This window comes from Vulpes vulpes, chromosome 13 (assembly GCF_048418805.1).
Source record: "Vulpes vulpes isolate BD-2025 chromosome 13, VulVul3, whole genome shotgun sequence".
NCBI lineage: Eukaryota > Metazoa > Chordata > Mammalia > Carnivora > Canidae > Vulpes > Vulpes vulpes.
In genome coordinates, this window is record NC_132792.1 from 104,143,154 (window position 1) to 104,156,305 (window position 13,152).

The 13,152-nt window shown below is 41.1% G+C and overlaps 1 protein-coding gene across 1 annotated transcript in view; it reads left to right on the forward strand.

The window, feature by feature from the left end:
* Positions 1-3,704: 3,704 nt before the first annotated feature.
* Positions 3,705-13,152, forward strand: part of ASXL3 (ASXL transcriptional regulator 3) — a 178,775-nt gene continuing 169,327 nt past the window's right edge. The window contains exon 1 of the mRNA XM_072732136.1: positions 3,705-3,838. Within this exon, the coding sequence (XP_072588237.1) occupies positions 3,785-3,838 (54 nt within the window). The 5' untranslated portion in view covers positions 3,705-3,784. The remainder of the gene's footprint in view (positions 3,839-13,152) is intronic.

Consider the following 13,152-nt stretch of genomic DNA (forward strand, 5'->3'; position numbering starts at 1 on the left):
GAAATAAAATTCATGTTATATGGTCATCAAGACCCCCCGAAGACCTCTTCCATCCCCCTGGCAACTTTTGCCTCTTTTTCTCCTCCCAACTTTTATTATTCCTTCCCCACCCCACCTTCTGCTCTGTGTTTTGCCTGCTGGCAGGCATGTGTGGGGGAAGGGGGGAAGGGATTTCCATTAATTCTAGACTTCCACATGCCATGGGTATGTGGGATGGCAATGAAAGCATTCCCTGTCCCTTATTCCTGACGGAACTTGCCCATACTGGGTCAACACTTTGATGAGTGCCCAACACTCAAACTTGCCCATACTGGGTCAACACTTTGATGAGGCTTCATGGTGAAACCTTGTATTTCCTGAGACATCAGTCATGACACTTTTGTCCTCACATTCTTAAGTCTCTCTTCTCTTAGTATTGGAGTCTCATATGAACGCTGATCCTTGGCCAGCACACCATCACCTCTATTTTTTCTTATAAAATTGATATTTATTACTGTTTGGATTTGTTTTGAGTGTTTATCAATTGTTAAACATCTTGTAAAATAAAATAACATTGCTGGAAATGAAAAGTTCTGCTGGAATTGATGAAGGTAGACACATACAACAGGAGTTTGAATTGTCGAATTTTGAGCTTAAAAGCAGGAATGGAAAGAAAGAAGGCAGGGTAATGCGGAGAAGGTGCTGTCACATGCCAAATGAGCTTGGAGTCATCCCTATTCTGTCTAATTGAGAAATGGGGATCTCAGAAAAGGAAGAATTTATAGGGCACTTCTAACTGGAACCTCTGCTCTTTGAGTTGTTCTCATTTAAAGGAAAGATTCTTGAAATACATGTGATCATATATGAAATTTAAATGAATGCCAGCAGCACTTGGTAGATGTCATCTATCCATTTGAGTATTTTTCCAGTTCTAAATTGTCCTTTTACTGCACTTTGTTCTCCATTCTCACAAATTTGAATGTTCAAATCCTTCCCATCCTTCAACTCCCATTGAAAGGACATCTCTTTCTTAAAGCCTTCTTTACCCTCCACAGGAGAAAGTTATTTTTCTTACTAATTTTCACATAATTTTACTTGTACATTTATGCCATCCATGACTATCTGCCTCTGCTTAAAAGATGCTCGTATAGTTTACCAAACTATGAAAGAACTACAATTGATTCATACATATACTCCTTCCTTCCACCACATTTATTGGGAGACTGAGTCCTAAGGGAAAGTATGGCTGAATGTACACAGGCAAATGTGGAGGAAAAGAATATAATGGCAGCCACAGCTTCTCTGCAGGGGTGGCCCACCTCTCTTCTGGTGCCTGTGAAATCTGTTATATTGGCATAAAGCACCTTTAACTAGACTCACCTATTACAGAATATTTATCCCCAAACATCCAAAAGCAGAGATAGAATCTAAGAGTCTTCATACTATTGATTATTTATACTTGGCTCACTCTCAAAAGAACGAGCGCACAAATAACTGCATTTAGTTTTAGGTGTTCTTTTGTTTTTAATGTAAATCAATTTACATCTGCTTAAGAGGGATGATATATTTTCTCTTCTGTAATAACCAGAATTGTTTATTAAAGAATAATAAGTTACTGCAAAGCAACCACATAAGTATGTTTTCCTTTAGCTGACTCCAAAACTTCTTATTAAGCACTATTTCACAGAAAATAACAAATTATATGTTGTGGTCTGATTACTTGCAATAGGTACTTCTGAATAGAAGAGAACACATTAGAATGAGAATGCTTTGAAATATATCAATTGCTTTAGTTATAAAGAGAATTGCTGAAAATAAAAGCAGATGTGAACGTGATTCAAATTTAATACATTTGAAATGTAAAGTAAAAATATAATACACCTGGATAGAGTTATGCAAATTGCATGGATAAATGTTCCCCCTAGGGATAACTTCAGCATGTTCTCTAAATCTATTTAAAAAAAAAGAAAAGTAGGAAGCTGGAGATAATTTTTAGATATTTCCTTAAACCGATGCATAGCTCTTTTCTTATTTTATTGAATTAATAAAGTAAATATTTTTAAAGAATTAATGTAATCAGCTCTTTATGATTGTGAACTGCCTCTACTTAATTTTAGGTAATCAAACATTTTTATTACTTCAGTCATTTGACACTATTCTCAAAGGAATCCCCTTACTAGTATTGTTCTCATTCTTAGGCGTATATGTATTTTCATTAGATGTAGATGTGCATTTCTATGTAGGAGTGTTTTTATTACTTGTTTGTTTTTAGTATTGCAGTTTAGAATAACAGAAACAACATGGGGGTAGGGTCAAAAGACTCGGGTTCGGTTCCCAAAACTGATTTAGCAAGAGATCTTGAATGCAGTGTAATGTTTTTAAGTTTCATTTCCTCATTTGTGCAGCAGACATAAAAATCTATGTTTGAGTGCCTTGTTTTGAAAGGGTCAAACGAGATAATGTACATGAAAAAACTCCAAGTACCATTTACATACCATTATTATTACATTTAGGAAATAGCCTTACATAAATAATCCAGTATGAGTGCCCCTTTTTGTTTTTTAGATAGTCAAATACACACATAATTAATGGGTGGGTCACGAAGCCGCTTCTTTCTTTGCTTAACCGTAACTTTCTTGACCTAAACAATTCACCAGCGATCTAAGAAGCTGGAAAGGCTCCAATAAACTTTCAAGCCTTCACATATCACTCTGTAGCTCGCTAACAAGGTTAACCATCCAACTTTTCACGTATCCCAAACCCGGCAATTATACATAATTTTTTAAGACACCCAAGTGTTCGCTGGGCAGTCGTTCACAGACGCATCACGTTTCGACGCTATGGAAACGATGACCCTACGATGTTTGAAAAATACCGAGCGCCGAGGCTCTCCGGACTTGCATTGTTTAAGGTGATGTAGGTGGCTCAGTGTTGTCGTCAAGTTGCACGTTCAGTAGTAGTTGTGTTGAGGGGCCGGATTCGTACCCTTCCGGCAGGGCTCGGGGAAGCCACCCGGCCGAGCAGAAAAGGGTTAAAGGAGTCCAGCAGAGGGAAGTAGCGCGGAGTGCGTGTGTGTGTGGGAGCGGGCGGGCGAGCGCACAGGACAGAAGCCTCGACTTGCGGAGCGGACCCGTACACAAGTTGCAAAGGCCACCGCGCCCGCGGCTTAGGGCCCTCGCGGGCCCCGGGGGCACGGCCTGCGCCCGCCCGCAGCGCCTGGCGGGGGAGGGGCTGGGCTGCGGAGAGGGGTCTCGCGAGGGTTCCAGGGCGTGGCCGGAGTGGGGGGCGCGCGGCGAGTGTGCTCGGGTGTGCGCGCGCGAGAGGGCGAGTGTGAGCGCGGCGAGTGTGAGCGCGGCGAGTGTGCGGCCGCGTCGCCATTCCCCGTGACGTCAGAGTGTATTGTTGTGAGCGGGGCCGAGCGGAGCATCCCCGGAGCTGTCACCGCGGCGGCCGCGGCGGCGGCGGCGCAGCGCGAGCCCCGCACGAGCGAGCCCGGCCGGCGCCGCCCCCGCCCCCGTCCCCGGCCCCGCCGCGCCGCCGCCGCCGCCGCCCCAGCCCCCGCCCCCGGCCCGCCCGCCCGCCGCGCGCCGCCGCCGCCGCCGCCCGCGCGCCCCCACCCACCCCACCCCACCCCCTCGCTCCATCCCTCCCACCCGCCGCCGCCGCCGCCGCCGCCGCCCGCGCGCCTCCCCCCGCGGAGCGAGTGCGGGTCACCGGGTCACTGGGTCATTGTCTCCGCGCCCGAACCCCGAGCACCCCGTGGAATCCCCCACGTCATCATCAGAACCATCAATGAGATGCAAACATGAAAGACAAGAGGAAGAAGAAGGACCGCACCTGGGCCGAGGCTGCCCGCCTGGTACGTACCGCCCCCCGCCCGCCCGCCGCCCGCCGCCCGCCCGCCGCCCGCCCGCCGCCCGCGCGTCCCGCCGGCCCCGCCGCTCGCCCCGCCGCTCGCCCCGCCGCTCGCCCCGCCGCTCGCCCCGCCGCTCGCCCCGCGCCGGCGGAGACGGCCACTTCCAGCCGAGCCGCCGCCCGCTCGCCGGGCTCCTGCTCTTTGTTATTCTGCGGGAGTGGGCTCGCCCAGGGGCCCCTGTGTGTGTGCGTGCGCGCGCGGAGGGGCGCAGCCAGCATCTCGGGGAGCCCCGCGCCCGCCGCGCCCGGGACCGCCCGGGACACTTCTCCCGGCACTTCGCGCTCGGGGCTCGGCCGTGCCTTGGCCACGGGTGAATTCCCGAGCGCTCGGCCCCGCTCGACTTCCCTCTCTGCCGCTCCGGAGACCTTTGTGTGGCAATTACCACTCCCTCCCGGGCCCTCCACCTCCCGGAATTTCATCAATAACTCTGTGCACGGTCTGTGTGTGTGTTCGGCGTTCGTGAGTTCATACATTTCACACGTGCATGCACGGCGTGTGTCCGACACGGACTTGCGGGGCGTGTGCATGTGGGCTAGGGCGTGCGTGTCTGTGTGCCGCGTCGTGTGCATGATGTATGCACACGGATACGTGCATGTTTTGTGCGGATCAAGTTCGTTTGTGTTTTGTAGGTATTGTGTTCTGCTCGATGTTTGTGTGTACGTTCTGTGCACGTGTGTGCGATTTTTTTGAGTGTGTGTCGGGGCGTGTGTATGTTTGGTGAAGTTGGGTCAGTGTCATTTGTAGTGGGAGGTTATTAAGAGTGTACAGCTAGGTGTGTTTTAATGCTGGCTTCCTGGGCGGTGTTACTTGGCTGCTTTTCTTTAACCTTTCGGAGCTTACGTTTTAATCATCGAAAGAATGTCTCTATAGAAATGCTGGTTGGCAGAGGGGCGTCGGCGTCTTTGGTTTGATGCATGTGTATGTGTGGTTTTTTTTTTCTTCTTCTTCTTCTTCTTTTTCTTCTTTTAAAGGACAGCTGTAAACGGATTTTTTAAAAAAGGATATTTCTGTACAGTGTGCCTCACGGGAATGCAAGGCATTACATTTGAAGCTCAGCCTTTCAGGATTTCGGCTGCATAAATTAAATATTTATTTAGCAACTTACTGTCTTTTATAATTGGCCAAAAGAAAGCAGACTGCATGCCATAGAGGGTGGGGTGGGGGGTGGGGGTGGAGGAAGACCACAGAACATGTTATTGGGTTGACTTTGTAAAGATTGTTTTACCATAACTGTGGGATTCCTTTTTTTTTTTTTTTTTTTAAGCTTTTGAGTAACTACATCATGCTCAAGGAGAACATTTGTCAAAAGTAATTATCTGAGTTTGGTTGAAGGGCCTTGCTGGTATGTTTCTGGATTGGAGCAAAGGGTTTTAAATAATTGACCCCATTGCCCTGTCGAAGAAGTGACAAAAGTCCCTTTTAATTGTGATCTAGTTATTGGATGTCGAAGTGGGTAGGCCCCTTTACTTCATCTCTTATTTTGTAGTAGTGTATATTATGATTTCTCCTCTTATCTGTAATTGTGTTAATTGCTAAATCACTCACTGTCTGGATGAATGGGCAGGTGATAGTCATTCTCTAATGAACTGCATCTGGGGGAGGAAACTTATCTGTGAGGAATATGCGAAAAGTAAGCAGTAAGTGTTAAGTAGATGCCAGATTGATGTTATCACTGAATTTTTGCTAGAGCATAGTACATTACTTATTGTTTGCTCAGCCATTAATTCAGAATTGTGTGGGGGTGTGCAAGGCTTCTGAAAATGCATTATTCAGGTTCCTTGGAGTGGCAATCAAGTATTGTAGAGCTTCAGTGTGTTTTCTAAACAAGCGAATGAGTTGACTTATAAATATTTTAAAATAATGATTCATGAATTACCTCTATCTGCCTGCAGAGAATTATTTAATAAATAACCTTTTTTTTTTCCTGATGGAATTTAAAGCTTACCATTTGTCTTCAACCAGTATTTGTTACTATTCTTAAAATACTGTGCTCTGTTTGATCTAAGCATGATAGATTTGTATTGATAAATCCTGAAATAGATTTCTGAGTCACAGCTTTTTGTTAAAAGTTGCCTTTTCCTCTTACAAAGTTCATTGATGGGAAAAGACACACTAGGAGTCATCAACACAAAAGAATTAATGATAGACCAGATGTCTCTATTTTAACCAGACATATTGAACTAGTAGTTATGGTAATTTTTCAATTTGGTTCAAGTTATTTTTCCCCTGGTAGTTGTACAAATGTGTATGTATTCAAAATGTGACAGTTGAAATAAAATACTGAACAAAATAGCAAGTAATTGCACTGGAAATATCTTTCTTAGAAATTTGTGATTTGTAATTGTGACTTATGATCCTTCTTAACTTTGTGAATAAAAGAAAAGGATCCATTTGGGTAAGAGGGATTTTTTTTTTCATGTTTCTTTATGATTACGTGAATACATATAGACAAACTGTCTTACAAACTTGCATGAAAAGTTTTTATTCTTATAATTGTATTTACACGCCATTAAAAAGCAATGCTGTTTTAGGGACATTTCTGTGCTAGAAATACTATCATTACATATTTTATTTTACACTACCCCTGCTGATTTTGCTATGGTTGTTGTTGTTAAGGACTTTTAGCCTTTTCTCCATCAAATGTTAAGCTAGGTGTCTGATTTTAAAAGTAAAGACTATGGGTAGACAGAAAATATGCATGTAGTTCTTGCAACATATGAACTAAAGAGAGTATCCAAATTAACATTAAGAATAACTTTCCAATTATACGGCATATAATATATATCTTCTACTGGAGAGAGTGGGTAAGTGAGATTATCTTGGAGGAGGGGATCAGGGGAGAGGAAATGCAAAATACAGTTTTTGAACTGTGACCAAAAGCTTAGGTTTAAATGTAGCCTTTCCATTCATTTTTAAGAAAAATATATATGGAAGAAGAACAGTTCTTTGTAGAGTAAGAACTTCCAGTCAACAACATAATTTTTGCTTTCTTTCTTTGTGAGAAAAGTATATGGTCTGTAAATCTGCAAACTCTGAGTGGGAACTCCAGGGATTTTGCTTTAGATAGAGATGCAGCTATCAAACCCTACCAATTTTCTTAGAAGTATATCATGTTTATATGTGGTGAGCTTGCTTAGCTTAGGAAAGAGGGAATGGTAGTACAATTTTTTTTTTTTGTATTTTCAAGAATATCATGATTATTAACAGGCTGCCATTTTAAAACAGCAATACCATATATTTTTCTTTTCTCTTCTCTCTCTCTCTCTCTTTCTCTTTCTTTCTCCTTTCTGCCCTGCATCAGTTGGAGAAATTTCAGCCTTCAGCCTTCTTTACTCCCCCTCAGCCTTCTGCAGTTGTGGTTGTTACTTTGCGCATTGCCATTTAATATGGAGGCTGCTCCTAAACCAGATGCATTTTCATCTGTTTTATCTGCTCTTCTAAGGTTATAGAGTCTCAGAGGATCCCACAATCACATGGAAGTATCTTCTGTCTTAATATTTGTAGACCACAATAAGAATAAAAATCAAAACCATAACTCATGTCGAGCTAGGGCTTTGACTTTAATCCTTTTGACTTTTATCTCAAGTCTTCACTCTGTTACTATAAATACAGTTTAAACCATTGTGAAAGGATCTTCATGCTTCTTTGTAGAAAAAAAATGGGGATTTGACAGGACTTTGTTTTACTGCACTAAGGGGTTTCTTTGTTACTGGCTTAACACAGAACATACTGTTATTTATAAAATTATTCTAGGTTAATTCTTTTTTTTTTTTGACATGCAAAAATGTTGTTGCTTTGAGAAGTGCCTTTTGATAGTTTCATCATTTTGTTCTATAGGGAATGCTGCTGGTAAGATAATGATTCAGTGTATTAATTTGTTTCCCGAGTTCTGTTTGTTTCATTCCCTACAATCTTTGTTTAGTCTCACTGGCACCTGAAAATAAATCTTAACAATCTTCAATAGCTTTCTGCTTGGTAACATGGCTGATTTATTTGCTTGTAGTTTAGGTACATTCACATAGATGACTATTAGTAGGGGTTTTTGTATTTTTTTTTATTTGTTTTGTTTTTTGGTAGTTCAAGGTGACCTTTGGGGGAAAAAATTAATGGCAAATTTGCCTCATTGGGAGAAAACAGACATCAATCTCTTCATGCCATAGCAGAGAATTACTGAAGGTTTTAAGTAAATTGAAATTTTGTAAATCACATTCTATTAAAAATTAAGTAGAGGTATAGGAATTAAAGGAAATCTCTGCAAATCTTTTGCACTGAGAAGATTCTTTTGCATAATGCATTATATGCTAAATAAACTCTTAGAGTTCTCATGAAATAAAGCCAAATGGTGTTGGTGGCTGTTAAAATAGAAAACAATTCATAATTGTCAGTTTACTGGTTGCCTTGTCTTTTGTCTCTGTATTTTAGAAATACATATAGTTTTTCTAGAATGATGATATGTAGATGGAGAGGAGAGCATTGGTACTGCTTTTGTCATTCTTTCACTGTGCTAGTGGTGCTTAGATTTCAGGTTATGACCAGGCCTTGACAGTTTGACAACATTTCGACTTGTGATTTGGGGTGAGCCCCCGAGGTGCATTTGGGCATGATTGTGACAGTGCTTATTGGCTTATGAGCCTGGTTAACGTATATGGCAAATGGGGTTTTATTTTCAATCACTTACATTTCAGTTGGTTTGATTCAGCTGTTTTCTGTGATCTACACGTAACATAATCTCTTTATGTTTGTATCTCATCATCTCTTCTTTCAGATGGGGAACCTAAATTTTCATTGCAATTTGAAAGATGGAAAAGAGTTTAGCAATTTCTCTGCCTCTTTGAATTTAAAGTTGGGAAAAACGTGTTTGAAATAAATGAGAAGTGTGAACTTAGGCCTAGTGTTTAGGTTGTTAATTTTTTATTTCCTGCTGACATGAAAGGGAATTTTAAGAGTTGATTCTTCCTTAAGGTTTTCTCTTCTTGGAGCAAGCCTTTGGTAGCAGATGATTCCTTGGATGTCAGGAAGGGACTCTTGGTGTGCTTTGGCTTTTAGACTTGTAGAGTTGTACCTGTAAAGGAATTTCACCACAGAGAAGTGAACTAATAGAGTAACGAAATTTAATATTTAATAATGTAATAGTTTCAGCCTTCACTGAAGTGCACTGAAAATGTGAAGTATGGTCCCTAACCATTTTAAGGGTTCCTACTTATACAGCTCAAACCCTGGGGAGGATACAAAGATACATCCTCAAGGAGTGTTGAGTTCAGTAGAGGAGAAAAAAGAAAGCTGGGGGAAGACCGACCAGACACCATCTGCAGGTGTCACATGAATGATCAAGCGGGTGCTATTTTATAGGTTTACAGAAGGGAGAAGCTGCATGGTATGTGGAGATTGCAGAAGGCTTAATGGATTAGGTGGAACTTGGTTTGTCCTTGAAATATGAGTAAGATTGAACAGGTGATGAGAGGAGAACATTCTAAGAAGAGATCCCTGCATGAGCAAAGGTGTCGTGTCAGGCAAGAAAATGGGGCCATGAGCAGAGAAGTCTAGAAATATCCAAAGACTTGAGGGGATTGGCACTGCAATAAAGTTGAAAATTACATTGTGACCAGATTGAAGAGGGATTTGCAAGTTATTTCAAGACAGTTGGACCTTGTAAATTGTGGCGTGGGGCTAGTGGGGTAACTGGTAACAGAAATAGGATTTTTAAAACACACACACAAAACAAAATGACTCTTATAAAGAGAGGGAACACCAGTGGTCTGGGGATGTCTCTGAATGCTTCCGTTATTTGGTAATAGAGCCCGAAAACAAAATTGATTTTAGAAATATTTTAAATAACACAGCTTTCTTCTGACCTATAGCCTTTGCCAAATGAGGCAAAGTAAACATCAGTGAGTAATATACATTACATTTGTAGAAAATGTACACAGGGCACTCTGTTGCCTGAAATAGTCTCTTGAGATCAGTAGGTAGCTAGTGTTATTTCAGTACCTCAGTCTTCAAATGTGTGGTTTAATGATATGCCCAGTATCATCACCCTGTCTGTAAAGAGCAAAGCTGGCACAGGATTTTTTTTTTTTTTTTCTAAATCTGTGTCATGTCTTTCTGATTTTTTTAAAAACCAACACAGGCATTTTAACTGATGTGAAATTAACTCATTTGTTGCACGGAGGCATAGCATAGGCAGGATCTGCCTACAGCAGACTTATTTCCAGCTTTTCAGATTCCCTGCTTGCTTTTCATTCCTCTTTCCCTTTTTCATCAAAAGTCTGCATAAAATTATTATTATCATTAATTTATCATTTAAAAGCTTCCCCACACCCCTGCTGCAAAGGTTGTCACTAGCAGATCCCAGCTCCTTCCTGACCCGGCTGGGAGGAGGGGCGTCTGTATAGAACCACTTTCAGCTATTTGCCAGCACTGAGTGCCTTGATTGTTCTGCTTTTGTCCGTGCACAGTTGGTAGCTGTGGAAATCTAGCCGGGATTGAAACTTTCCCTGAAGAGCCCTTGGGGAACAAATAGAAACATTATATGATTAGCCACATTGTTTTCATTATTAAACAAATCTACATAAAAGGGTAGCAATTAACAGCTTTATCAGCCTGAACTTAGACATCTACCTCTCCTCACCCCTCAAAATTCCCACTTGAAGTGAGAACAATTAACTGTTGCTGGTTTTAATGTCAGCAACTGACAACATTAAATTGGGAAAAGGCACTTCTGGTTGATTGACATGTAGCCCTCTGACACATTCTTATGTGTTTTAAGGCAAATTCATGCCCTGGGGTTAGAGCCAAAGGGCTTGTCAGAACATTGGCTTTAATAGCCGAAATGTATAACTTAAATGACATCCAAGACCTTAAAGGCCTTTGGTGGAACTTTGAGAACCTGAGGAATCCTCTGTGCCAGTGCAAAACTATACTTAGTGGCCACACTTAGAAATTGTGTGAGTTTCCCCCCCTAAATATATAGATGTATAATTTATTTTACAATAGTTATTTACCATGGATTTATTTTGCATATATTTAGCATAAATTAGCCCATGAAAAACCTCATGGTGATGTTTAAAATAATTCCAAAATTGCTAATTTTTTTTTTTTTTTTTTTTTTTTTGGTGAGTGTTCTGTTCTTCAGTTACGCAGTTGTTGATTTCTGAATATATTATTTATGACTTAGAGGAGGAATAGTATGGACCCTCTTCACCTTATCAGAAGACAGATGGCATTTCTGAGATTTCGTTAACTATAAGGTATTAGAACCTATTTGAATAATTTCAAGGAGTTAGAAATTGAGATAGTATCTCTGGGCTTATTTTCTAGATCAGTAGATAGAGAACACATGATATAATGAAGCTGTTGGTTATTCTTGGTTTTATTTTTTACTGTCAAAAATAAATGACTGTATATATAATTTGTATATACCAAAACCTTGTTGACAAGACAAAAGAACTGAGTTGCTGTCTGGACCATCAGGATTCTGTATAATGCTCTTTTAGTGTTCTGAGACTCAATTTCCATGGTGGGGAAGGGGTTCTCGCATACACAACAAGCAATTCTCTGACAACAGCAGGGTATCCAAGTATTCAACTCCGTTCTGGCACTATCTACCCAGAGACAGCATCAGATTCAACAGATTAAAGCTTTAGTCCTACAAGAGTTGTCCCCCATTCCCTTCAGAAGCCAATAGCAAGTCCAAGTGGTTGTTACACGTGCTTGTGACTGACCTACCAGCTCTAGATTGGAAGTTCCAATGGCCTTTCATGAACTTCAGAGGCTAGTTGCAAGTCTAAGTAGTTACCTGTATTTCTGACTGGCTATAAATCAGAGCATCCCAAGATCTCTTCCTCAGATTCAATTAATTTGCTACACAGTTCATGAGACTCTGAGAAATATATCACTTACTAGATTATTACTACTATGCATTACTTACTAGCTTATCACTAGCTTATTGTAAAGGATAAAACTTAAGAACAGCCCCATGAAAGAAATGCATAGGGAAAGATGGGGGGATAGGGCATGGAGCTTCCATGTTTCTCCAGGTGAGCCACTCTCCCAAAGCCTCCATGTGTTCACCAACCCAGATGTGATCTGAATTCTGTCCCTTTGGGTTTTCACGGAGACTTCATTATATAGTCATGATTAATCAAATCATTGACCATTAGCACTTGATTCACCTCCAGCTCCTCTTCCTCCCCCAAGGTGAGGGAATGGGACTAAAAGTTCAAACCTAATCACATGGTTGGCTCTATTGTCAAGAAGCCCCCATCCCTAGGTGCTTTCCAGAAGTCATCTTATTAACATAATGAAAGACACTTTTATCATTCTCAACACCTAGGAAATTCCCAGGTTTGGGGAGGTTTATGCAAGAAAAAGGACAAAGATGGAATATATATCATTATAAATCACCGTATCACCCCCTCTAACTGCCCTTCCCCCCACCATGCACGCACAACCTATACTCTCTTATTTTAAAAAAGTATTTATAAGAAAATCCTTGAAAATATGTTATAATGTCTTCAGATTCTTGCAAGCAGAAGTTGTCTTTCCTAAATCCTTTAAAGCAATCCAAGAAATTAAGTATGATATTCTCCTTGATCCCTTTCCATCACTATTTTTGCTCTTTCTTGCTTGTTGGAGGGTACTCTTCTCTGTTTACTCTTTAGTATCAGTGTATCTCAGAATGCTGCACACTCCCTCCATTTTATTCTCATTTTCCTCCTGTCCTTTGACCATGTCTCATGCCTCAGTGGCCATTCTGTCATAATTAGGACTCCAGCCTTGATCCTTTCCCTAAATTTCAGACTTATATCAGTAATTCCTTTGTGTATCTCTACATACTCTGGTATTTCAAATGAAATTTATCCAGTTCAGTTAAATATTTATTGGGTACCTTCCACAAAAGTATATTGTACATTGAGTACAAAAAGAGAAATGTGATAGCATTCTTGTCTGGGTGGGATACTAATCTGTGCGTACCTAAACACCTAATATCTGTGAACCGTAGTAGATTCCATCTTAAATATAGTTCACATCTAGCTCCTCCTCTTTTCATTCACTATATTTTACGAAGTTCTGACCTTCCAACTAGTTTTGACTCTAATCTCTCTTTTAAAATCTTACAAAAGCTGTATATCTCTTTCTAGAGTAGATCTGATCTTAATCTTTTCTCTGCTTAAAAACTCTTGTGATTATCTTCAAGTTAAAACCCAGCAGGTCATGGGAAGCCCTTTTCAATATTGACAACACTTTTTTAAGTGGTA